Here is a 27000-nt window from a genome sequence, read left to right as displayed (position 1 = left end):
CTACACGATTCCGTTCGATGAATAGATCATCCAGCACGAGTCCTTCGCCAGCAAAGTAGAGTTGAATATCCTTCGGGTCGTAATTGTCGGAAGTATGTCCCTTTTGTAGTCGAATTCCGACAGCCGCCGGAGCGTTCCGCATTTAAAACGAGATTAACGACGAGATACGGTGTCGGTCGAAGAAGTCCATGAAATCCTTCCTTTCACATTGTAGGCGGTTGTTACTTGACTGTAGTCGTCCGCTGCGACGAACGATTTTTTGAAGTTGCGATGTAGAAAACTCCTCGTACTGCAGGATACTGTAACCAGTTCCATTAATCAAGCCTGCAAAGTGAAAATTATACTTGTCACAAGGGCAAAGTAAATTCAGACGACATCCAAATACAGGGGAGGGGAGGGGAGAGAGCCATTTAGACCAGACTTAACCCACATGAATTCGCTGATATTTCGGAATTCAAAGAGTCCGCTGTACAAACTTTTTTATCCATGGCATTAATAATGAGTGAACCTATCCAGGTCTTATGATGACTTGTAAAAATATCCAGAATTATAAAAAATAAAATAGATATCATACGAATCTCAAAGAAAATTCGATATTACTGGTAGTAAGTTACTAGACAAAGAAGTGGAAAACGGAGCTAATTGTAAGATTGCAGGCAACATAAGAGTCAAAGAGAAGATTAATCATGATTCTATGTGCCCTAACAAAAAGTTTCATATTCAATTTTCTCGTGCGCATCCTCTGAGGTTAACTTTTAAAAACATTATTAATAGGTAGGAGATGCAACGAAAAACCCACTATGTAACTAATTTCTATATAAACTTTGGGTTTTTCAAGAAAATGTGACATTTTCCCATGATTGAATTGTAATAGGCTAATGTTGCAAGTAAATATTTATTATCCACAACTTGATAATTCTAAATGTCCGTTTACCCCATGTCATAAGCTGAATTATTGACTCTAATTGTCTATGAGGTTCAGAAAAAAAAAATTAATTCATTTTGTTGTTATAGAAATCTATTTGCTTATATTGTTCATTAATTTTAAAATGATTGCAAGTCCTTAACTACTTGCATTACACACACGGATAAGAATATGTTATGTGGCCGTCATGGTGACCTATGAACCACATGTGAAGTTCATGAACTAAGCATTCCTTTCTCCAGTCAATCTGCTTTTGCAAGCAGAGACGCACACAGATGAAGCTGTGTAAGCAGATTATTGAGGTTAAAAGGAACAAATGCTGATACGGCAATGATGACGTCGTCACTTGGCAGGAGATTGCTCTCAGCCAGCTAAGAGTTACGTTACTTGCTGTAAGAGATACGACTTTAGTATTTTCAAATGATATTTTAGTGTTTTAATTCTCCACCGCATGAGAAGAATGTCTGAAAAAAAAAAACAGTACCGAAAATTGAACAATATATTAGTTTCATGTTGGCATTATGTTAAATAAAATATTCCTTATCAAACTATGAAAAGGTTTCCATACAAATTCTATATATATTATTAGCCCTGTATAAGATTCATATAGGATTATTTCATAGATACATTTTCACTTCTAGACTTCCTGACTTTAAAATCTCTTTTATTTTATTTATTTATTATTATTATTAGTTTATTTATTTATTTATTTATTTAATTTTTTTTTTTTTTTTTTTTTTTTTTTTTTTCATTGACTACGATATAAATCACCGGGGACAGACAATATGTCAGTAGGTTTTGGATATGTGTTTGAACTTTTAGCTTATTTGTCATTACTAAAGCGTTTAAGTTAGAGTTCAAATCTTTACGCATATATATTTAGATATTTAATTAACCTATGGTTACGTTTTGCTTATTGATTTTATCGTGATTCCTTTTTTATTATAATTTGTAACCCTTCCGACTTTCTTACGGAGTGTATTATATTGACTCCACTTGTATCCATATTTTATTTTATTTTTTTTTTTTATATTTATTTATTTATATATATATATATATAAATTAAATGGTTGGCTTGAATATGTGGAAAAGTGTTCTAGCGGCGTACCGTATAAGGCTACTTGCGGCATCAATTCTATAGATACATGATATAAATGATAAAGGTATTTTAAAACCGCGAGAACCGCTATAATCCGGTCGGATCCAAATATCACGAGTTGTAACTCGTAAGACATTGACACTTCCTATTTAATTATCCGTTATTCTACCAAACCGATTGACTCTGGGTGTATAATATATTATTGGTTTTCTTAATGGAAAGGAATTCACACAACGTGTTAAGGAGATTATATGATTTACACCACCCGAGTCACAGATTATTATGTGTTGAATTCCATATTTATTGATTAGCACTCATAAATATTCGTAACGCACTCAATTGCGGTGTTGTTTTTAGTGCTATTAATTCTATATAACGTGTCAAGGAACTATTAACACTAAGAAGTTTATTCCCTCTGTCAGACTCGTAATTCTGTTAATAATTCTACGTATATTCTTTCAAGGATTGATTTGGCACAGGATAGGCTCCTAAACTGACAGGTGTCTTAGTGTATACCCTTGTTTTCATGACACATGTTACAATTAGTTATGTGCTTTTTATATCTGTAAGCATTGTAGGCCAGTAAAATAGTGGATTTGGACTTTCTGTGACATCTATGGAACCCTGGATGACGGAATGCAACCAGTTTTATGACGATTGGTATTACTACCTGGTCGTTAGTCATCTGCTGTGTTCTTCGGGTTTTTTTCCTCGTCACAGACCCTACATATAATATTACATTTGATTACTTATTCTGATACACATACTTTTAAATGTACTTTTGCTTTAGGGTTTCTGCTCACAAAAGTGTTTATTGTTTTTGCTTAGCCACTGACCCTGTTTCCGTTTCGAAGTGTTTAGTGTTTGTGTTTATTGCTGCTGACTCTGTTCCGTCCGAAATGTTTATTGTTTTGGTTATGTCTGTTGACTCTTGCTTTGTTCAGTTTGTAACAGTTCTGCGCTCCGACCCAGATATTCAATGCTCGCGATCTCTTGGGTTAAGGAATTTCTTGTTTAGATACGGTTTTAACAATAGGTACGGATGTTTCTATATTCTTTTAGTCTAATTAATGGTCTTTGCTGTATTGTGCGGGATTGCGGGATAATGCGTCAGCTATGATTATTGCTTTCCCACGGTAGATATCTTATCTTGGCTCCAAAAGAAAGACCTGAATGATCATTGTCACCGAGTTCCTTTTGGACTGTGATTAAAGCCTTTGAAAAAACTCGGTAAAGGACTCATGTTCAGTAAGGGACTTATCAGGATAGCCATAGATTATGAACTTAAAGATGTACTAGTGAGTTTAAAGATACCTAGCCCTTCCTTGCCTAGTTACTGCATATTTACTTTCAGAGGGCTTTAGTTTACGTGAATAAAAAGCTATAGGGAAGAACTGTTTATCATATTACTGAAGTAGTATCCTCTTACCCCTTGGTCTGAGGCGTCTGTTGCAATAAAAAAAAAAAAAAAATTCCTTATTTAAATCAGGATTTTTAAGTTAGGTAAGCTGCATTATTCCGCTTTAAGATATCGAACGCCTGTTGATGCTTTTTAGACCATAATCAATCTACGCTCTTCTTCGTAAGATCTGTTAAAGGAGCTGTCATGATTGAAGAGTTACATATTTACATACGATTGTAATACCCACTACAGCGCGAAAGTGCTGTATCCCCCTTTTACGTTAATAGGTACCGGAAGTTATGAATAGCCGACACCTTACATGGACTACTTTTAAGACCTGACCAGACACATAAAACCTAGATAAACATGTTCTTTTGGTTTTGAAAAAAACTCACATTTAGATATTTTACTCTGAGATTATTTGTCTTTGTCTCTGTAGCACTAGCTCTACTTTATGTGAATGTACTTCTAAGGTATTAGAAAAGATTACAAGATCCATCCATATAGGCATGTAGGTTATCCCCTATAAGTCTCCAAACACTATATTGTAATTGGGGCGCAACGTAAGCCGGAGGCATACGTAAAAAATTGATAATGTCCCCTGGGGTGTGCTGAAAAACGGTGTATGAGGTACAATCACTTAGGTAATGGTATCTGGTAAAAGCATTTAAGTAAGTCCAAGTTGGTAAAAAAATTTATTCTAACCTAACAGAGATAAGATGTCGTCGGTACATCGCACTGGAAACTAATCGGAAGTCGTTTCCTTGTTTAAGCGACAGAATCTACGCAGATACGCCAAGTCCGATCCTTTATGACATGACGTTTGAGAAGATTATATGGGCTATTTGATTTCCTAATGACTCCTATTACTAACATTTTTCAACGTCGTCATTTATTTCTATTTTGAAATTTCATTGGGGTTCTACACGAAGGTACGTATATAGCTTTATGTTTGTCCTTAGACCGTATTTTTGTTTTCAATGACATCCGTTTTTCTCCAGAGATCACTCGCTAGTGGAGAAACTTCCTGGTATTCAGGTAGAAGATAAAAAAAATTCTGCTGAATCACCTCTGCTTGAATGACTTTACGGATATTACTTTAGATAGATTATCAGAGAGATTCATCCACGACTGGTTGGGCGTGATTAAAAAACTAGCAACAAAATAAAAAATGCGATATTTATAACTTCCGTATCCACGATATGTATACTTTTTAGGGCTTTGTTCGCGGAAATCGTTATATTTCAGAGTGTCGGGAAGGATTAAAAATTTCATTTCCCAGCAAAGTCTTTTACACGCACTAAGACATTCGAGGGTTGCATGCTTCTCGAGATTTTGCGTGCAAAGTACGACTGCGGTTGTGGGAGAATTCTGTTGGGTCATTTGAACAATGTTTACGATTTATGAGACAAATGTATAGTTCCTTTATATAAGTTATTATTTGTTTAACTGTCTCATTTTTGTTCAAACGGATTTTTTAATATGTTTGAAGGTTTATAGGATTTTCCTTTGATAAACACGCCTTATTTTGCAGGATGTAAGATAATATTTTGTATACCCCTAGATGAATCTTACAATTACACTAGATACAGATCAATGTTTTTTATAACTATAGAGGTATCTGGTAAACGCTCGCTTATCCGGACTTCTCATTAGGGAAGTTTGAAGTTCGAACAACAGACGGTGAGTCCGTAATACTGGTAATTAATTGTACTAAAGGAATAAATAAGATATTCTAATTTTTACGGCGCGTACAGTCGGGCTTAATCCACCACTACTCATAATAACTTATGTATTAAAAAAAAACGAAAACCTGCTCTGATTACTTATACGGTCGTGTGTTTCATAGGAAAAATCCTTTTTAATTCAAAAAGATATTGGTATGAACCAACATCGCTTTTCCCCACTCTGCTAGAGTCGCTTATTGTGTGGAATTTGCTATGCTTTGAACACTTCGGCAGTTTTTTGACTAACCTTGACCGCTTGACTAGGTGACACAGTAACCGAGTTTGCTTGTTTGATTCTGAAAGGCTACTGTTTCTATTTCTTATTGAATAATTAGGATCCTTCTCTTTATTACCATCGCAACGTATGTGTGTTTTTAGCATTATGTTGCTGGTTACGTTATACAGGCAATGAATGACGAACTATTAGGAACTGAGCGATTACTAATAAGACAAGTTATCACTACTGCATACAATTTTAACTGTTTGTACTTCATTCTTTGCTAAAATTTGAAATAGTGAGGGATCCTGGTCAGCGCATTTAGCCTGATGAAAGTTTTTTACAGACATGTTATTCCTTGCAATCCAGCCGTATTTTTAAAGTTAAGTTGAGTCATTGAGGTTCGATATTTTATATAACTCAAAAACTCAAGGCTAAAACTGCGATCGGGACTTTGTAAAGGAGCATTTATTGTCATGACCCGAAATAGTGTTACCTCTAATTTATAGATTTGTACGGGTGTTCCACTTGTGTTTTTTGTGTGTTTTCTAATCACTACGGTGCTTAACGACCTATCATGCATCTGTATAAATACAGACGTCCACTGCGTAAACGCATATTCACTGTTTAATATGATTTGTTACGTAGGGATTAATAATCACCCAAAATGATAAAATTAACATAGTATATGATTATGATATTTCAGTAGAACTTCTGGAAACAGACACTCAAAGATAAAAACTCGCAGTAGCGAAAATCTCAATGATGTAGATAATTTCTGTAAAAAAGTAGATTAGAATGTCTCGTAACTTCAGCCACAGGAATAAAACGAAATTCGACCTGCAAAGGAACACTCAAAGTTACTCCAAATGAATAAAAAAATTGTACTTAGCTTGCTTTTGTGGGAGTCACGGTGTTCCGATAACGACACACGGCCCTTGGTCCTCCTCTCTATTTTAGCGGACGACCTGGTTTGGCTTCAGTTTCCCCCGTGCGCGTTGTTTCGATGATTCGAGCCCTTGAAAGATCCGATGCTGCAGACGCGTTCGGTTTGTTTTTCTTGCAGTGCCGGAAACGCTCACTAACGATGTTTTCTTGAATGATTCTAATGAGAGACGAAGCTTCCGTTGCCGTAGGAAAAGGACACGTCGGTTTTGTTTCTTGAAGTTATTCACTAACGATGATACTAAGTTGCTTGACGAATCTTGTTGTTTTCTGAAGTCGCTCACTAATGATGATACTAGGTTGCTTGAGAATCTGCTGCTTTCGTCGTCGTTGACTTCATGATTTATTATTCTGTTTTTTCTTCGTAGGACGTTGTAGAGTTCTTCTGGTCCGCTGGCCACCAAATATTAAGGCTTGTGCCTTGTATGATAAGGCGCCCTATGAGGTAATGTTAGACTAGCGATAATCTATACGCTAAGTCGGTTGGTATTGCACTTCCATCTTCAATGGAGTGTCTGGGGTTTTGTAGATCACTTACGAAGTCGGTATTATCTTTACGACGATGTGTTGAACTCATGGTTCGGTGAGGTTCTTGTAGAAAACACAAGGTATAAAAATAGTATATTCTTCTGAAGTTTTACATGATGAAGATCAGGTATGATCGTACAAGTCTTCTATGACGATAGCTTGATCGCTTCTGCCAATGATGATGGCTAATCCTATTCCTCTACATGATAAAGCTTAGGTAAAGAGGTACAGGTCTTCTAAAGACGATAGCTCCACTCTGTTCTGCCTGTCTACCATCTCTGTTACAAGTTATGAAGGAACAGACAGTAGTTCGAACATATGAACATACAATCAAATGAGACACGCTACAGATCACGTAGGCCGTTTGAATAATAGGTCGGGGTAGTTGTCTCAAGCAGGGAGCTTGGACTAATGTTTATAAACAATTGAATGACTACAGGTGACGGCATGTTATCTTAGCCTACATACTTATTGTATACGTCTCTTTAGCGTCTCTAGTCTGATCACATTCCTGCAAGCAATCTGGTTGACCTCTTAGTTTTAGACTTTTATATATATGGACTAACATTCCATATTTTTATTATGTAAACACTTACATATATATATAATATATATATATATATATATATAATATATACTTGGTGTGTGCGCGCGTAGTACTATTATTTAAATTACATTTATTTTCCACACATAAAATAAAATAAAAGTCTATGACAATATATTCAATAATATTTCAGTGTTCCATGACAATACCTTCAATAATATCTAAATTTTCCTTGGTTAAATAAAGAATTTTGTGTAGAAAAGATCTGAAATTTGAATTCTTACTTGGGTACAGAACCGTGGGTTTAAGGGCCTATTCTGCCTTAACGGAACTCTGGACCTACTGTACCTACACCAGGCTGTATACCACTAGAATATGAAAGATGCTGTGTATGCAACATAGTTACTGTTTACCTTTGTAAACTCGTGTTGCATAACTTGAATAATTGCTTTACATGTCTCTGGGATTATTAAGCCCCAAGGAACGACTTGTAGCGTGTAAGGGAAGTGTGTCCAGTAACCTCTCGTACAATGATTTTGGTTGTGTATATATGTTTTTTTTTTTTTTTCTCTCTTTTTTGTTTTTTTTTTAATGTAATAATTTCATGTCGGTCTGCTCCTCCAGGTAATCGATCCAGTCACCAGGGTAAAGTTTTAGTTAATGAAATAAACAATTGTGAGATCATTCATTTCATTTCTTCAACCAGAGTTCAATTCAGGCTCTTCTTTGTCGCTGGGGGTTTCTAGTTTCAGCTGTAATAGCGGTCTATAGCGTCAACACTGAGCGGAACGGCCATGTCCTCACTCTACCAGATTTCGGTAAACTGAAGTGAATCTGAACGTCTATGGGCAGCACAGATGCCGAAGACAGAACGGTCTGAATTAACCAATGAGCACGAGGACATTCACAATCAGAGAGAGCTATGGCGTGAAACGATTTCCTAGGTGAAACTAATAGTGAACACACGGATTTTCCTGAACGATTTGCTCACAATATCAAGCGCACTCCGGACCACTGTGACAGTCGTCTCTCATCTTCCTCTCGGCTCTCTTTCTGACTGAGGCAGTGATGCTAACCCCTCTAACCCTATGGACCCTACAGAAGACAAGAAATTACCCTACATAACTGGAAATTACCCAACTTTCTGAGGTTGTGATCATAAAAAATAATACTAATAATGATGTTGATCAATACAGGCATTGTTACAATTACCCTACATTTAAAAATATTGCCCTAAGGTCTAAAATATTTGGTCCAATTACCCTACGTGTAGGGGAATTACCCTGCGGTTGGCAACATTGCTCTGAGCCGTGGAGAGAAAACGAGTCGCTAGTCACTCGCTACCGGAGTACTTAACGTGACTAAGCAGTTCTGCCGAAATTTTCCTAGTTGCACCTACATTTGCACTATTTAACCGTATATTTTGTTATATATATATATATATATATATATATATATATATATATATATATATACATATATATATAAGAGATCCCCACGTGAAAATGAATGGAGGAGGTACCAAGACTTGCAACTTTTATTCCAAAAACCATATTCTTGGTACCTCCTTTCATTTTCACGTGAGGATATCGCATATACTTCACCCACGGGACCATTGTGGAATTGCAATATATATATATTATATATATATATATATAATATTAGATAATATATATATATATAGATAGATATTATAATATATACTATCTATATATATTATATCTATATATTTATATATATTATATATAATAATTATTATATATATATGTGTGTGTGTGTGTGTGTGTGTGTGTGTGTGTGTGTGTGTGTGTAGTATTATTATTTGTGGTAGGTCCTAGCTATCAAACTATTTCTTTATGTTGTTTTGTTTATTGTTATGTTTTCTAATGTTAATGTTTTGTAGCATGATTGTCATAAGTTATGTGCTTGTGTTCATGTGTGCATGAATGTTGTTAGTTATTGTTGTCTGTTTTTCTATTTCAGATGTGGTAGTTTGGTAATGTGTTGAATAAAGCTTGGAATCTGTCACCAAGTGTTTACTTTCATTACATTTTATTCAGCAACACTACCTATCATGGCCAAGCTGCTGAAGCCGTCCAGACTGACACGATCCCAGCTCACCCACTGCAGCCAAAGAATGGAAGCACTGGCTTAAAACATTCACCAACTTCATAGAAGAAAGTGGAGATGCTGCAGCAGACAAGTTGAGGGCATTAGTGAATTGTATGTCCCCGAGTGTGTATGAACTCATTGAAGACTGTAGTACTTTTGAGAGTGCAATCGCCAAACTGGAGAGTGCTTATGTCAAGTTGCCGAATGAAGTTTTTGCTAGGTATGTTTTGGTGACACGACGACAGCAGTCAGGAGAATCCCTTGACGAATTTCTGAGGGAACTACATAAGCTAAGCAAGGATTGTAACTTCCAGGCAGTCACAGCTGAGCAATATCGGCAGGAGCTAGTACGTGATGCATTTATCAATGGTATTGCCTCAGCATTTATTCGTCAGCGCCTACTAGAAAATAAGTCACTGAACCTGGAGGCTGCACACAGTCAAGCTCGTACATTGGATCTTGCCCAGCGTAGTGCCGACGTGTATACATCTCCACCCATTCCTCATACTGCTGCTTTAGTTCCAGAGCGGCAGGCACAGCCCAGTGGTGACCAGCAGCAGCCCAGCCAACAAGAAGAAGCAGAAAGAAGTTCACCTGGAGATTCAGCTGTTGCTGCTGCTTACTTATCTAAGAGGAAAGGCTATTTTTGTGGTAATGCACTCCACAGTATAGGTAGAGTGAGTTGTCCTGCACGTACTGTTAAATGTAACAAATGTGGTAAAACAGGTCATTTTGCAAAAGTCTGTAAATCAAAGGCTTCAGGTAGTACTACTGCTGCATTGTATAGCCCCACTTTGCTTACAATAGCTGCCACTTATCCAAAGAATCTTTCACATGCAGCTACAAACATCACTGTAAATGGCCATTCATTGAAGGCACTAATTGATTCTTGTAGCTCAGATAGTTTTATACGCGAGGAAGTAGCACAGAAACTAAATTTGACAATAGTTCCTGTAGGTACAGCAGTCTCAATGGCATTAAAATCTTTAAATGCTAGTTCCCCTGGGTTTGTTACAGCAGACTTAGTGCATCTTGATCAGAGATATCCTCGTATCCAGCTCGGGGTCCTGAAGGATTTATGTTGTGATGTTATCTTAGGTTATGACTTTCAAAAGCAACACCAGAGCGTAACTTTTCAATATGGAGGGAATAAACCAAGTTTAAAGATAACTGGAGCTAAACCTGTCTGTGTATTAGCAACAGCTGATATCGATGAACCGTCATTGTTTCCAAATTTGCCTCAGCAGTGTAAACCCATTGAAGTTAAATCTAGACGCTATAGCCAGGATGACCAGCTGTTTGTAAAAGACCAGATATCACATTTACTATCTGAAGGTATCAATGAGCCAAGTATATCCCCTTGGAGAGCACAGGTTGTAGTAGTCAAAGATCCACTTGGCAGGCACAAAAAGAGACTTTGCATTGATTATTCCCAGACCATTAACCAATACACAGAACTAGATGCATACCCCCTCCCAAGGATAGAAGATATGGTGCATGACCTTGCAAAATATAAGGTGTTCTCCACATTTGACTTAAAGAGTGCATATCACCAAATCAGCATTAAAGAGAGTGAGAGGAAGTATACTGCTTTTGAGGGTGCAGGGAAATTGTTTCAGTTTTGTAGGATTCCATTTGGTGTCACGAATGGTGTAGCTGCATTCCAAAGAGCTATGGACAAACTAGTTGAAGATGAGAACCTCAAAGATACTTTTCCATATCTAGATAATATTACTGTAGGTGGATTAACTCAGGCTGAACATGATGAAAACGTTCAAAAGTTCTTGGAGGTGGTTCGGAAACGGAAGCTTACCCTCAATTAAGTGAAATCCGTTGTGTCTGTTCCTACAATCAATGTTCTAGGGTATTGTGTCGGTAATAATGTGATAAAGCCTGACCCTGACAGATTACGTCCCCTTCAAGAATTGCTGCCTCCCACAAATATGGGGTCTCTGCGAAGAGCTCAAGGGTTGTTTGCATATTATGCCAAATGGATCCCTCGTTTTTCTGATATGATTCATCCCTTAGTGAACACAAAAACTTTTCCACAGAGTAAGCCAGCACTAGCTCCTTTTAGTCTCCTTAAAAAACAACTTATGGATGTTTCACTACGGTCTGTGGATGAGAGCCTTCCCTTTGTTGTGGAGTGTGATGCTTCGGAAGTTGCTGTTTCAGCAGTCTTACAGGGTGACCGGCCGGTAGCTTTCATGTCAAGAACGCTCCAGGGTAGTGAGTTGCATTATCCAGCAGTGGAAAAGGAGGCTACCGCTATTATTGAAGCTGTTCGCAGTGGAGCCATTTCTTAGCGGACAACATTTTTACTCTGATTTACTGATCAGCGATCCGTGATGTTCATGTTAGACAGCAGGAAGAGAACTAAAATAAAGAATAACAAGATACAAGAGTGGAGGTTGGAGCTGGCATCGTACAGCTATACCATACAGTATCATCCTGGGAAACAGAATATTGCACCGGACACCCTGACTCGTGCCTATTGTTGTTCTATTTCTTTAATGTCGAATCTCACTGACATCCACGAGAACCTCTGCCATCCTGGGTCACTTGTCTTTTGCACTTTGTGCGATCCAAAAACCTCCCCTTTTCACAACAGATGACGTGAAAAGAGTGTGTGCTTCTTGTAAAATCTGTGCACAACAAAAAGCGCAATTCCATCGTCCAGGAAAAGGAGTCCTCATAAAGGCCACCCAGCCAATGGAACATCTTAGTATTGATTTCAAGGGGCCTCTGCCCTCTACACGAACAACAAGTACATTCTTACGGTTATTGACGAGTATTCACGTTTCCCCTTTGTTTGGGTTTCCCTGTCCAAACATGCATTCTAAAACAGTGATCAAATGTCTTGAATCTATCTTTAGCCTTTGTGGAATGCCTAGTTTTTATTCATTCAGATCAAGGTCCTTCTTTCATGTCCCAGGAACTGAAAATGTACCTTTCTCAGAAAGGGGTTGGCAACAAGCAAAAAAAAAAAACAACACCTTATCAGCCGATGATAGGTTGAGAGATACAATGGTATTATTTGGAAATCTATTCTTTTAATACTTGAAACTCGTGACTTGAAGACTCAACACTGGGAGATAGTACTTCCTGAGGTTTTGCATTCAGTTAGGTCGCTCTTATGTACAGCAACCAATGAAACCCCTCATGAACGTTTCTTTAGGTTTCAGCGACGCTCTAGTCTTGGAAATACATTACCATCATGGCTTTTGACTCCTGGACCCGTACTATTGCGACGACATGTTAGGTCTAGCAAACATGAACCGTTAACGGATCAGGTTCAACTCATGAATGCAAACCCAATGTATGCAAATGTCAAATATCCAGATGGTAGAGAATCAACTGTGTCTACTCGTGACTTAGCTCCAAGTCCTGAGGGTGCAATGATTCCTGTACACCAGGTTGAATCGTTAAGAGAGATGGAGTCCCCAAATACACCTGGAGTGCAGGATGCACAAACTCATGTTACACCTGAAGTGCAGGATGCACAAACTCATGACAGTTCACAAACTCATGATAACTGTGATTCTCATGTGCCCAGTGAGCCCACTGAGCTAAGAAGATCCACTCGTGTGTCAAGGCCTCCTGATCGCTACGGGTGGGATTAAACCAATACATTTGTTTAGTTTAACAGTGAATTTTTCTAGGAGGGGAGAATGTAGTATTATCATTTGTGGTAGGTCCTAGCTATCAAACTATTTCTTTATGTTGTTTTGTTTATTGTTATGTTTTCTAATGTTAATGTTTTGTAGCATGATTGTCATAAGTTATGTGCTTGTGTTCATGTGTGCATGAATGTTGTTAGTTATTGTTGTCTGTTTTTCTGTTACAGATGTGGTAGTTTGGTAATGTGTTGAATAAAGCTTGGAATCTGTCACCAAGTGTTTACTTTCATTACAATATGTGTGTGTGTGTGTGTGTGTGTGTGTGTGTGTTCATCTTATTACAAACGTAAATATATTACTGTTCTTTACATACCTTGCAAACTCCTTCATTCTTGGTAAAGAAAAACTGCTTCATTGTGTTCCCTTAGGAAAAAAAAAACTTAACACTTGCACTTGTGAGAATAGCATGAGCGGTTTTTCGTAAGATTCCAACGACGGGAAACAGAGGCGTCTCAGTCAGTACGTACACTCAGAATGTGTCGAACAAAACGTATCAGCTGGACAATACGTATCAGCTGGACGAGAACGAATTGCCTTGATCGCGCAAGACACCCCAGCTCTGTCCTTTCGCCTGAATTTAGAAACGATGTTGCAGCCAGCTTCCTCGTTGTCGGTCAAATCTGTGTACCTATATATAACATTTCATGTAAACGCTCCAACTTCCATTTGATGGAGTTCCTGCAATGACCCAGTCTTCGTTGTAATCTGAATTTACTTACAACGGGGAATTTCCACAATGTTTAAAGAAGAAGGCGGCTTATTGAAGCAATTTCTTTACTAGTTAATTCAATCATTGTGGCTCTTAGAGAGCAAGTCATCAGTACAATGAGAACGCTTATTACCTTTTTAACGGTAAAAGAGATTAGGAAAGTGTGCATTATTTTCACTCTGATTCGAAAAAGATCAGACCTTAGATTCACCCTGTGATTGAACGTCACTGAAAAATCATGGGCACACAATAGGAAGCTGTATAAGCTTTTACTGGTCTAGAAAAGCATTTGACTCAGTACCTAGAAATGAATGATTGAGATTTTTGGGAGACGTTAATGGTTTGGATGGAAGAGCAAGAAAGAAAGCACACGTGCCATGCATAAACAATGTGAGGACAGGATACGGGAATGACATACAATTAGTCACAACGAGGTTAAACAGGGAAGTGTTCTTTCTCCGCTGTGGTCTTGTTCACTAAAAGGTGATACTGATACATCATCTCAAGGATCTGTCATGTAGGAGTACAAACGTACTTTTTTTTACAACATTTGAAACAATAAATATTAGGTAACAAGCTGGTTAACTATTATTATGAATGATCAGGCGGTTGAGCCCTCGTCCTTTCCAGAATTCGTCTTGATCTTCGTGGGGGAATGTTTCTATTGTTAACTGCTTGTTCTATGCTGGTTGGGTGGTTTGTTGGAGAAATGACCTGAGTGTAGTAAACAGGAGAGGAAGCAGCATCATCATTGGCACATATATTCCTAAAGTTTGAAATTTTCCCTTTTCTACATATATTTCGTGTAAAACTACATAAGGATTTTACATCATTGTGGATTGTATCCCCATATATAGATACATGTACAATATTCTTCTGTGCATTAATACAATTAATATCAGGAACTCATGTGAACTGGTTGGTATTTAGCGGAGATAGTTGTTCAAAAAAAGAGCAAGAAAGAAAGCACACGTGTCATGCATAAACAATGTGAGGACAAAGGGGTTAAACAGGGAAGTGTTCTTTCTCCCTCTTATTTGTTGCGAATTTGGACAATACGGTAAAGGACTAAAGAAAAAATCAGTATATTAGGAGATATCGTGATTTTTGCAGTTGATGTAGCTTTGGGGCCATATTGAACTACAAAAAAGCATTGGTATGCTTTAAATGATTTCAAGATGAATATGCAAGAAACAGACGTATTAACAAATACCAAACAACACAAAGCATAAAAAAACAGGAAATGAAATACAGTGGTTAAGAATTCAAATACCTTCAAATATCTAGGAAGTATGTTCACAGAGGTAATATGAACAGTGAGGAAATATCCAAAAGGACCAAGAAATTCAGTGAATGCTGTGGGGGACTTTATCTCAGACACTTCTGTACTAAAAGACGTCAAGAAAGCCACATTCGAATAATTGCTGCTATGATGGATAATGAAAAGGAAAGCAGAATAAAAATGTTAAAAGAAAAACCTGTCATAAACTAGGTGTTCAATCCTAGATCATCTTAATCTTTATTCACATCTCTCAAAAACCTCACTATTTCTGGAGCAATGAAATATTCAGAATTCTTTTCTGTATCGCCTCCGAAATAAGCCTTGACAGGTTTTGGATATTGGCCATCGACTTCCATACCTCCCACCAAAGAACGCTGCTCTTCTATCAAACACATTCTCTCAAACACTGACTTGACTCTCTTGAGAATCTTATCCTTTGTCCATTCCTCTTCGTTAGTAATACTCTTAAGTTCCTGGAAAAAACAGTTCTTTAGGGCAAAGCCTCCTTTTGAGTGGAGAGAAAACATCCGGCTGTCCCAATACATAAACTGATTCTTTATTTCAGCGGGAACCCAGTTCTCCGTTTTGAAAGCAGCCAAGATCATCTTGCAAACCAGAAACACATCTCTCTTGTTAACACTCAGACCTCTCATAATCTTAGATTCTGTAGGACCAAAAGATAGTCTCCATTCGTCTTCACCAACATTGCTCAAATAAACCTCTTTCAGGTGACGCCTGTCTAGACTGCAGTTGGGTTTTGGAAGACCCTCTGGCCATGGGGCTCTCACAGTAGGAACGAAATCTACGTCTATGAAGAGCATTGGGTATTCGGTACCTAACCACAGGAATGATAAATTTATACCAACTTGTGTTCTCTTAATTCCAGGCATTATTACCTTCAACTTGCCACCATTCAAGTCCATTTCAGTCAAAGATTCCCTGGCAATATTATAAAAACTATCTAAAAAACAGGTTCCTTTCATCAAACTTCTGAGATCTTCTCTGACTGGCTGTACTTTCAAAGACTTTTTGTGGCCATATTGTATGGCCTTTGCTTCATCAAGGTCAATAAGTTCAGCTTTAATCTCTCCATCTGGATATGCACTGATTTTCTTCAAAACCAGATTACAGTCGTACTCATCTGGACAATATAAGCGAACGTTATCTTCAGAACTCCCGACAAATCCTATATCTCCTTCAAACATCTTATTCTTTAAAGATATTTGTTCATTCAATAAGTAGAGGAACTGAGTTACAGCATCTTTGATTTCACGAGCCTCGCCATCTGTATAACTGACAAGATTTTCTGTTGCGAAATTTTCCACGCCTTTCTCTAGCAATTGTTTCTTGATATGATCAAAACGGCTAGTAAGCAATTTCTCATATGTCTGAACATTCACATACCTTGATTTTCCAGTATCACCACGACTGAGGCCATAGTGGTTTAGGTACTTCTCATAATGTTCTGAGAAAGATTGTTCTAATTTTATGCGTTTGCTCTTTTCACTGTCTGTTGTCAGATTCCTGATGAGGATGTTTTCTGTTTCCCTGTGACCAAACATAGCAGCATACTGAATGGGCGAAATGTCTGAGCGATCCTTACTAAGAGGAGATGCCCCACACTCTAACAAATATGCAACAGCGGAAGAATTCCCACTTTTAGCTGCATGGTGGAGGGGTCGAGATTCGCAAACTTCATTCAGTATGCTCTCGAGATCAGGACTTGTAAGTGATGTCAAGAGATGTAAAAATAATGGCAAAGGCTTTTCACAGCACACTTTCAAAGCCTTTAGTTGCAAAAGATTTATATCTTTATCAGAATTGAAGTTCTCAGGTATTGGAATCTCAGTTTCATGAAAATTAATTTCCAGTATAGAAAAAAACAAAAAAAAATCGTGGAGAAATAATCATCTGTGCTGTCTAAATCAGTTTCTGTGGAATTTCATCAAGTCTAATGTCTTTCTTGATAAGCGAATCTTTGACTCAACATTTTTAGGCTTCTCAAATTTGATTCCGTTAATTCCCTCATCTATAAGAACACTGCTGAGAGAAAGCATCCACTTACAGGATGAATACAAAGTCTCCTGTCTCTCTATCCTTTTGTATGCCTTCAGCACTAAGACAAGGAAGGATTTCCATCTGTTAGGACTGATCGAGACACCAACAATGGTATACTGAAGAAAAAGCACCACAAGTAAAAGGATGACTTGCTGAAGCTCTCGTTTATCATCTTCATCTTTGAATTTTTCCGCCATCTTGTCAAGGGCTCGATAATCCTTCCCCAACATCACCTGTGGAAGAAATGTGCAAAATTATGAAAATGATTGCAATTGCCTTAGAATGTTCTTTTAGCATTAGCTGTACTTACTAAGGAAAGTTGGATATTTCTAACAGTGACTATTGGTAATTGTGTCTTATATGGTACAAGATTAGATTCCATTACATGCGCAACAGGTGAAAAATATGAACGTTAATTATTTCTCCCCACTGGGCAGCCTCCCAATATGACAACCATGAATGATTGCTGCACATTTAACCCTTAATGGACGGATAGGCTCTCAGGAGTAGTATTAACAGATTGTGGATGATGGATGGACTGATCTTGGAGAGAAGCAATACTGCGTGTCTTCGATTTGAAGGGAATTGGGCAGGAAAGGTCGAGACTTCCAGCGAGGATGTACGGCCTTCTCTGTCTCACATGATGTCTTTTTTGTAAATTTACTCATAAATATACCAAGGGGTTGCTGTTGGTTTTAGTTCTTATCTTTTATAATAGTATGTCCGTTATAAGAGCAATTTTGCAAATAAAAGTGCAAGGCAATATTAGAAAAAACATATAAAACCATAAAACTTACAGCATCTTCGTATCGGTAAACTTACGTAAATATTTTACAAATATGCTCAGAATTTGTTACTAATTTTATTTCTTAGCTGCTTAGATATTGTGTGATCTGTAATTATAATTTTACAAAATATGATAAATTCATTTATTACAAAAATCATGTATAACTTCGTAAAATTTGCGATCGATTTGTAAAAGAGGCCCCACAACGGGTTGTCAAGAGTCAATTTCAACTTCTCATAGAAGGTAGGGGAATTTTTTTTATAAATTTTTTTCTCACACCATGTGCATTTAAATATCTTCCTCTTTCCACTGATGATTTATTTATTTATTTATTTATTTATTTATTTATTTTTTTTTTTTTTTTTTTTTTTTGCCAACCTCAAAGTTTACCCGGTCTAGGGCGCTGCACACTGATAAATTACCCCCTCCAGTAATTAACGGGATGAAATATGAATGGACAACCTGGATTCATGAAAAATGAATATTATTACTTAGACCGATAATCGTTATAAAATGCGGATTATATCAAATACCAACACTAATGGGAAAAACAATTTTAGGGACCAGAGAATTGCAAAACTGGGAGCTTAATTTCAGTTTGAGAAATTCTAAAAGCCAATACAAACCTCCAGGAGATATAACTTCTCGGAAACAAATCGACGGGAAGTTTTCCCTCTTTATTCTTGAGGAAAGGATTAGCATCCATATCTAGGACTAGGCGTAATGCAGTTGAAGAATGTCCTCCATCCAGAGCTGCCTCTAAAGCTGTACAGTCATAAGGCAGCTCCCTATCATAGTTGCTTCCGCCTGCCTTCCAGACGTACCATGCTGTTAAGGTAGCACCGTATCTGCATGCTGTTAAGTACAGCTGTGTCAATGAAGCACTATCTGGACTCATAAATTGAGCTTCCCAAGGCTTCTCTCCAGACAAATCTTCAAGTATCAGATTGTTCAAGCTTCGTGTCAAGTAGAGCAAACAAGAACCCTCCACAGCTTCATCCTTCAACATCTCAAGCAGCATCTTATGTTCCCACTTGAGAGTATTGACGACAGCCTGAAATCAATAAATCATAATGCTGAAAATATAACTCAAAGGCAACATTATTAAGGGTTTGGATTAAGACAAGCTTTATAATAAAGACTCGGATTCTTAAGCACGTTCAGTTTTTAACTGAAAAAGTTTCTACATATAATTAGAAGCGCCCGATTTTGATTTCACCAGAAAATGTGTGTTGCAGTTTCAGACCATATAAATAGCATGTTCAGGCATCATTCTCAGTCCATAAATGCAATCATCGCTTAAGCAGGCTCAACTTTAAAATAAGCTGACTAAAATGGCCACTATCTACTCCGTATATGTAAAAGTGTATCATTAATACTTTTTCACAACACCTTTTTAAAAAGTCACCTCAATTTCATTTAGAAGAATATATGAATTCTGAAAGAACTCTCAAATACGGTTATGGTTTTGGACATGTCATGGAAAGGTTCAGGAAACAGTCATTCATAAAATTAAGGGACTCCAGATGAAGCTGGAGGAATCCTAGTAGGACCCAAGAAATCGTTGGAAATGGCCAAGAAGAAACAGAGGCATTTAAAGAAGGAAACAGAATAGTGACAGAAATATGAAGCGTAGAGCAAATGGCAAGGCAGAGAAAGAAAATGAAATTAACTTACTGTCTGGAATAACAGCTACCAGGCTCAACAATGCCAAGGAGGAATCAAATTCGAATAGTCTGGTAAGACACAGCGTTATTGGATAACTGGGTAATTTTTATAAGATCTCAGTAACTGGAATACTAGACCTTCTTTGTTAACAGTAAGAGGTTTGCTTGCACTTGTCCCGTTGTTCAAGTCTAGGGTAATTTAGAAGAAAATTCATTGCACACCACTTGCTTATCACAAGACCTATAAACTGCCTTATCTGATACATCAGCTGATTTAAATATTAAAAATCCATGTAAAACTAGATAGACAAGACACTAAAATTCTAAAACATGTCAGCATCTGCACTGTTAATTAAGGAAATAAAAAATTATGAATTCGAGAAACATTAGATCAATGCATGGCAACATCAACCCAACATGCTGGGAGTCAGATCCTCACAGTGAATGAGAACGATGCCAGGAAATGCCACTTGCTGGAACAAGCAGTGTTGCTAGCCTGCTACTAGCTTGTGGGTTACACTGTCTAGAATGCATCGTTGAGTTAAAAAAAAAAAAAAAAAAAAAGAGTTTTCTTGTATCGTGAAACTTAATCTTCTTTTATTGCAACTGAAATCTTGATAACAATCAAACTCTTATTAAAAATGGCTGACCAACACCAGATCTGGAAGAGGCAGGACATGAAAGAACGAGAATTAATAGAAGATTTCGAGGACTGGTTAAGCACTTGTGCTGCAACAAATACTCTTACTCTTCATGCTGGTTATGTTTTGTACCAAACCAAAGATACAAAACATAACCAGAGCACATTGAACAAGAGCAGTTTTGTCAATGGAGACTAAATAATGTGAATTTAATAATCTGCCCAACACTAATAAACACTGGCCAAATACCTGTAATATATGGATTAGACCAACTGACCTGAGTACTGTTAAAAGTACACAAAACAAACCCAGCATGAAATTCTCAAAGAATTAATCTTCTTTTATTGTGGCAAACTAAAACTCAAATCCCCTTTAAAACTGTCGAAAATAATTTCTACAGTTGCTGAACTACATGGCAGAACCAGAAGAAGACTCCTAGCTAGAGCAGATGCCATCCATTTTTCTAGCTCTTCTAAGGATTTCAAAATTACTTCACTAAAAAAAATAAGTTCAGTTGTATGAAATAGTACTGAAGCAAGGATGGCAGTACGGTACGGTACGGAAAAAGTATCGTAATCCCGATAGCTTGAAAATATCGTACCGTAATTTCGTACTATACCTAAAGAACCGTACCGTATTGGTAGATAAAAGAAAAATTTCGTACCTGATTTCGTACCTCTGCCATTACATTTCAGTGAAAATTATCAATAATATTATCTTGGAAACAATTCCTCCTCCAGAGAGAGAGAGAGAGAGAGAGAGAGAGATGCGAAGGCTGCAAAACTTTATTAGGCACACAGACAAAATGAGAGTGAAAGGCGGGTCAACTAGAATGCAATTATTTTGCATGTGCAGCCCTTTTGAACCTACATATAATATACACATTTGCATTTTTATCATAGAATTATAATTAATCAAAGCAATTAACCTATAACAGGCTACAGTAATAGGAAATACTAAAGAGATGTCAACATTGGCCTCGTACTTTATTATGAATGGACTATAACTTCCACAGATATATAAACAAAAACTATTATCATCATTCACTGATTTTTTTAAATGAACATTAATTGACATTAATAAACATAAGTCTTTTTATAACATTTTTGGGTGTAGAGATATCATTTTGAAAAATTTAGCTTCCACATACAGATGAACAAAAAGATTCATTATTTTCACTCATTGTCCTTTTAAGTAAAAACAATCTCACATCCATAAATTGGTCCTTTGATTATTTATTGGGTGTTGCAACGCAGAAACATGATAGATTCAACTATATCCTCTTTAAGCCCTAGCAGAAGTTCATCGAGGAGGATATACCGTAAACCTGAAAAAGTACGCTCTGCACTAGCCTGAGTGACAGGAAGAGCCACTGCCACTTCGGCCAGTTTCTTCAAGTCTTGATGTGGATGACATTGTCACCATTTGAAAATGTCTACATTCCTATCTACTCTCTTACAGCTGCCAAAGTTCTGTACCACTTGCCTTATGTCATACATGCCAGTGCTTACTCGCTCACAGGCTTCACTGTCTTGGTCACTTGTATTCAAAAGCTGATCAATCAATTGTTTACCTCTTTTTCTATTTCCACTTTTGACATCCTTCTCCACAATTCGCATAGATGCTTTTGAGCTATTATCCTCTGTGGCTGCTTATTAAGCAGCCACAGAAGATAGGTTACTTAAAAAGTCAATATTTGTCATCTGGTTTATCCGGGATGTGGGCAGTGTCTTTGGAATAAATAAGTACCGAATGAGTACGGGAAAGGTACGGAAAAATAACGTAATTTCGTACCATACCGCACTTACAAAGTAATATAGTATCGTAATTTCGTACCGTTCTTGCAGGTGGAAAAATACCATACCGTACCGTAATTCCGTACCATACCGTACCGTACTGCCACCCTTGTACTGAAGAGATCACCCGAATCACATCCTTTACAATGGAAATGGATAAAGCGACTAGTATCCCAAACAGACCTCAGTATTTTACTGTTTAAAATCAAGTAATAAATTCTGAACTGAGGGCAGCTTTCCTGTCTGGCAAAACTTTTAACCAAACACTTTGAATGCAGTGTGTGTGTGTGTGTGTGTGTAATCTTTTCCAGAAAAACCGAGAGTTAACATCTGAGAAACTAATGACTATAACCTTCAGTTTTCAGAAATTTATTTTAAAACTATAAAATACTTAAAAGACTTACCCTTGTTACTACCATTCCAACCCAAATGGTAATGTCCGGAGTTAACCATGCTAACTGGACAAGGCCTAGTCCTGAATCTGTCGTGGTAAGTGGAAATCCAGCGGCCAAGAGCATTGGCAGCAAAGTTCTGTTATTAGTTTTAACGGCCAGTGGCAATATGGGCCTGTCACAACTTCCTAGACGCTCATGAGGTACTCCCCAGGCCAGCAATCTACTCACTGTCATTGTGATCTGTACTTTGTTTTGCTGGACCTGTCTATCTAGATTATTTTCACTTCCTGTAGGAGATGTTTGTATTCTTCTGTCAGGATCATCAAGGTCAGTTGTTCCAGCAATGATATTCAGCAGTATCGAGTAGAGTTGCGAAGCTATTCTGCTGTCTAGCTGGAATGACAAATGAAAAGGATTTCAGTATAACAGTGACAGTATCTTTCATAGCACAATAAGGAAATTGACTTTACTTTCGTTCCCACTTCCTTTCCTTCATCTTGCTGTCCTACCTCACCAACTATGACTTCATCTCATTTACCTTTCAGATCTATTTACCTTTGGGTCTACCAATCCAAAGACCTCTTTACAATTTCTTAACCACTCAGTGGCTGAGAACGACAGAGCTTGGCTCTATAGCCTAAACTTCATCATTTTTTCAGACACTGAATGTAGTCAAAAAGGATCATAACCTAAGCAATGTAGTCCCCAAAAAGAAATCAGTGAGATGCTTGTAAATAATTATGTACTTATAAGTGTAGACTACAAGATTATTTCCGAGGCTGAGATAACAAGGCAGCCAAATGAATCTGAGCTTCACTGCCTGCATGCAAAAGCAATAAATGAAAATGGAATTTATATTCTAAGAGTCCACTGGGATTACAAAAATAAAGACCCAAAATATGTGAAGAATGTGCTCCAAAAATATACCTCAAAAAGAGCCACTGGAATTAAAAAAAATAAAGACCCAATACATGTGAAGAATGTGCTCCAAAAATATACCTCAAAAAGATTAAATATACGCCAGAGCTCAAAAGAATGTAAGTTAATAGACCAAGATTTATCAAAGATACTGGGACACAGAAAACTTGAATTATATGGCACCCAGATTATTCAACCAATTTGACCAAAAAACTGGAAAGATGTAAAAATGAAAACATTCAAAAAGAAACTAAAGACATGCTTTCACAAAACCAGTTATATCAAGAAGAGGGTGTCATATAAGAAAACCATAAACTGGCAAAGAAATGGAAACCACTGGAGACACAAATGGAGGGATGATGGGAGTGTTTCTGAGAAACATAGAAATGATAAAAACAATCATAAATTACCTTTAAATCAGAATAACTCGCTTTTACAGCGACATCCCCAGTAAACTAATATTTGAAATAATGTAAAAATGGCTTAACACTGAGTCTTGTATGATGACCTTTGACTTATCCTTTGAAGTTCAAGTGCTCGTAGGCCCTTTGAAAGTCACATGGACTCTGAGCTAGTGCAAAGTTCACTCAAGTTCTGAGAATAATTTTCTTTTATTCCCATTATCTTCATAGATGAAGTTGATTTTTCCATTGGCCATTACAACAGAAAGATAAATCACGTCCAAACATAGATAGATCACATTTTCTAAGTATCACTTACAGACGCTCTAGTTTAACCATATGCGTCTAAGTCTGGCCCTGTTTGTGTTTTGGTCCTTAAAGACCTCTCTGCTTTCCTCTTCCAAGTAAATCTCAATCGAGTGCGGGCTTGTTCATGTTTGCAGTAATTTCTACGTATAACATTGTTCCTGTGTCGTTCACCTAGAAGTCGATGTGCTCTGTCAAGAAAGCTGTCCAAGCAGGCTGAAAATCCATTATTGTAGTACGAATTTCACATAGCTGTTAAACCCTTTCTTGACAAAGGCTTCAGTGAGAATATGGAAAAATTAAAATTAAAAGCACATTACATGATATCAAAATGGATCCACAGCAAGTAACACTAAACAGTTTATGTCTTAAAGCCAATGGAAAAGTTGATAAGCTTTTGACCTTTTACTTATAGTACTAGTATAGGGACTAGAGTCTACCAGACACGAACATCTAGGCAAAGATAATATATTTCCATGGGAAAAACAGCAGACAACTTTTTTTTAAGTGCGTCGTCTGATAGATGATCTTGCTTTTCTCAGCTTCGTTTCTCTTAACTTCTGCTTCATTATCCTGGAGTTTCCCTAGTTAGTGCATTTTTGCAGATGGCTGCATGCTGTCCATGTGACTGCTTTCACTTCTTGTGCAAGGAGATGCCTCAGTTATTAGCATTCATCGTTGCATTTTTGGAAATGGGCAGTGGAAATGGAGGTTTGGTCGGTAAAAAGAAAAACAAAACAAAAACAGTAACATTTATTCAGAAGGTGCTCTTGCATTGAGAGGACGCTTTTGTAGTGCAACAGGGAAAGCATCAGCTACCACAACATGGTGTATCTTTTCATCTCAATAAGTTGCATTCTAGAAAACAGTGAAGTGGACAAAGCTAAAAGGTGAAACCAATTCACTGAACAAGGCAATAGAACCTCCCCATGGCTGCCTGCCTAACACCAAAGAAAGAATATGAATGAAAGTATGATAACAGAAGAAAACAAGAACTTTAAGTAAAGGAATTTTCATAATAATCCACAAAGCTGCTTTTACTCTGTCATTAGCTTGTTCGACACACCTTTTGAAAAATAAAAAGGAAACTGAGAAAAGAACGAAGTGAGCATGCCAGCAATACTGTAGAAGACAGTTTCAGAAACCATGGAAAGTCCCACACGATCAGCATTGTAACCCGAAATTTTGATTCCAAATTTAGGCGCACCACTGTGTAAGAGACCTTGAATAGGCACTCGAAATATTAATAATCATGCACATATTTCAAGAGCCTAGCTAAGTCTTATAGCATGCTCCAGTACTATTCTGTTCTTGACGTTGTAGTTCCATTAGTAGACTTAAGCCAACTAAGTGTGACGTTCAAGAGGAGCAAACTAACACAAATTGCACATGGATACTCCTTCAATAATGAAAAGCTTGATTAACAAGAGAGCATGTTGTTTCTCTCTCGTAAAAGATGCAGCACTTTCCCCAAGACAAATAAAACAGGAAGGTCAGCATAATATGAGAAAATGCACGCTATCATACATGGACAAATTTTTTTTAAATGGCTGCATCAAAAATAGAATAACACCTCCAGAGGTGTCTGCAGCACCATAAAAAGCAGAGACCAAACTTCAGCGTTTCAGGGAAGGAATTATTCTCAAAATGCCAAGATTTGACAGAATCATTATTGCTGAGACTTGCAATAGCTTTGAAGAAGCCACTCACGAGTGCACAAACATCTGGTTAGATTTCCTTTAACCCACAGCCATAGATGATCCACCTGTGCTATGTAAGGAATTATCATACGCCAAAAAATTAAGTGGTCGCTCATAGAAAATGGGCAGGGCAATATCAGTGAATAACAGGACAAAAATAAATACACAGGAAAACCATGAAAATATGAATGAGGAATAAGCAGCTGACAGTGACTTGATCAATGATAACTTCTCTGCAAGACTATTTTCCCTGACGCCTTTTCTTCAGTGACTACTGATTCAGAAAACTGTTACGAAAGTGGAAAGAGCTATGCGAAGTTATTATAGAATTATTGCCTTCATAATTCCCTGGAAATTACGACTTTCCTTCAGTGACTACGGATCCAGAAAACTGTTACGAAAGTGGAAAGAGCTATGCAAAGTTGTTATAGAATTATTGCCTTCATAATTCCCTGGAAATTACGACTTTCCTTACCTTTCTGGCTGCATGAATAAGGAAATTAGAAGCAGAAAATATTCACCACAAAGTAAATTGAATCAGGAAGCACTTTTTAAGCTGACAATTGTACTAAACTGATAATATGAACGATACGTGTATGCAGTAGCATATGGAGAATATATGCAATATAATGCCTACATTATACATGTAAAAATGCTAAGATCTCTGTTTTGCATCCGACTTATAAATCTGAAGACTCACCTGTGTGTCTGGCTCCTTGGGCAGATAATCCTGCAAACTTGTGCCCATGCTGTTGGCAATGTCTACTGGTGTCTGGTTCTGGTAGTTTCTGGCTACCAAGAGTGCTCCAACCTCGATGAGAGATGTCACAGTATCTTCGTTACCGCCTCTTACCGCTGCATGAAGGATTGTGTCCCCCTGTTCATCCATGTAATGCGGTTCTATCTGTCCGTCAGTTGCGCTTTTCTTCAGCCATTTAGCTTCCCGCTTACCCTCCATTCCAGCTCGCTCAATTATGTTAGATCCGCTTTTCTCGTACATTTTCTTGCTGTCATCCTGGGAACAGTGCAGATGCATCAAACTCACAGAGATCATCTATGGATAGCTTTAAAGATTGTTGTCCGATAAGGAGAAAAAATAACATAAACACATTAAGTATGATTGAATGCGTATTAAGTAATAAAACATTACGTTATTGAATT

At 37.4% G+C, this 27000-nt stretch overlaps 3 protein-coding genes across 6 annotated transcripts in view; 1 reads left to right on the top strand and 2 right to left on the bottom strand.

Annotated features, from left to right (window-relative positions):
- The window catches only part of LOC135226353 (uncharacterized), a 29535-nt gene extending 21089 nt beyond the window's left edge, over positions 1–8446 (bottom strand). For 2 of the 4 annotated variants that reach the window (XM_064265796.1, XM_064265800.1), the window contains exon 1: positions 8379–8446. The gene's annotated coding sequence lies outside the window, so the exon portion shown is untranslated. The remainder of the gene's footprint in view (positions 1–8378) is intronic. The other 2 variants (XM_064265798.1, XM_064265797.1) reach the window with 2 other exon arrangements.
- Positions 8447–9612: 1166 nt separating this feature from the next.
- Positions 9613–11322, top strand: LOC135226140 (uncharacterized). The gene has a single exon (XM_064265581.1). It carries the CDS (start codon positions 9613–9615, stop codon positions 11320–11322), a length of 1710 nt encoding a protein of 569 aa, XP_064121651.1.
- Positions 11323–14884: 3562 nt separating this feature from the next.
- LOC135226139 (serine/threonine-protein phosphatase 6 regulatory ankyrin repeat subunit A-like) overlaps positions 14885–27000 on the bottom strand; it is a 39720-nt gene continuing 27604 nt past the window's right edge. The window contains exons 4-8 of the mRNA XM_064265580.1: positions 26540–26854; positions 22524–22907; positions 18638–19069; positions 17378–17461; positions 14885–17044 (exon numbers count right to left, since the gene is read on the bottom strand). Coding sequence (XP_064121650.1) covers positions 15401–17044; positions 17378–17461; positions 18638–19069; positions 22524–22907; positions 26540–26854 — 2859 coding nt within the window. The 3' untranslated portion in view covers positions 14885–15400. The remainder of the gene's footprint in view (positions 17045–17377; positions 17462–18637; positions 19070–22523; positions 22908–26539; positions 26855–27000) is intronic.

This window comes from Macrobrachium nipponense, chromosome 14 (genome assembly GCF_015104395.2).
Source record: "Macrobrachium nipponense isolate FS-2020 chromosome 14, ASM1510439v2, whole genome shotgun sequence".
Classification (NCBI taxonomy): domain Eukaryota; kingdom Metazoa; phylum Arthropoda; class Malacostraca; order Decapoda; family Palaemonidae; genus Macrobrachium; species Macrobrachium nipponense.
Note: the sequence above shows the minus strand (reverse complement) of the source record. Positions and strands in the feature narration are given on the sequence as shown.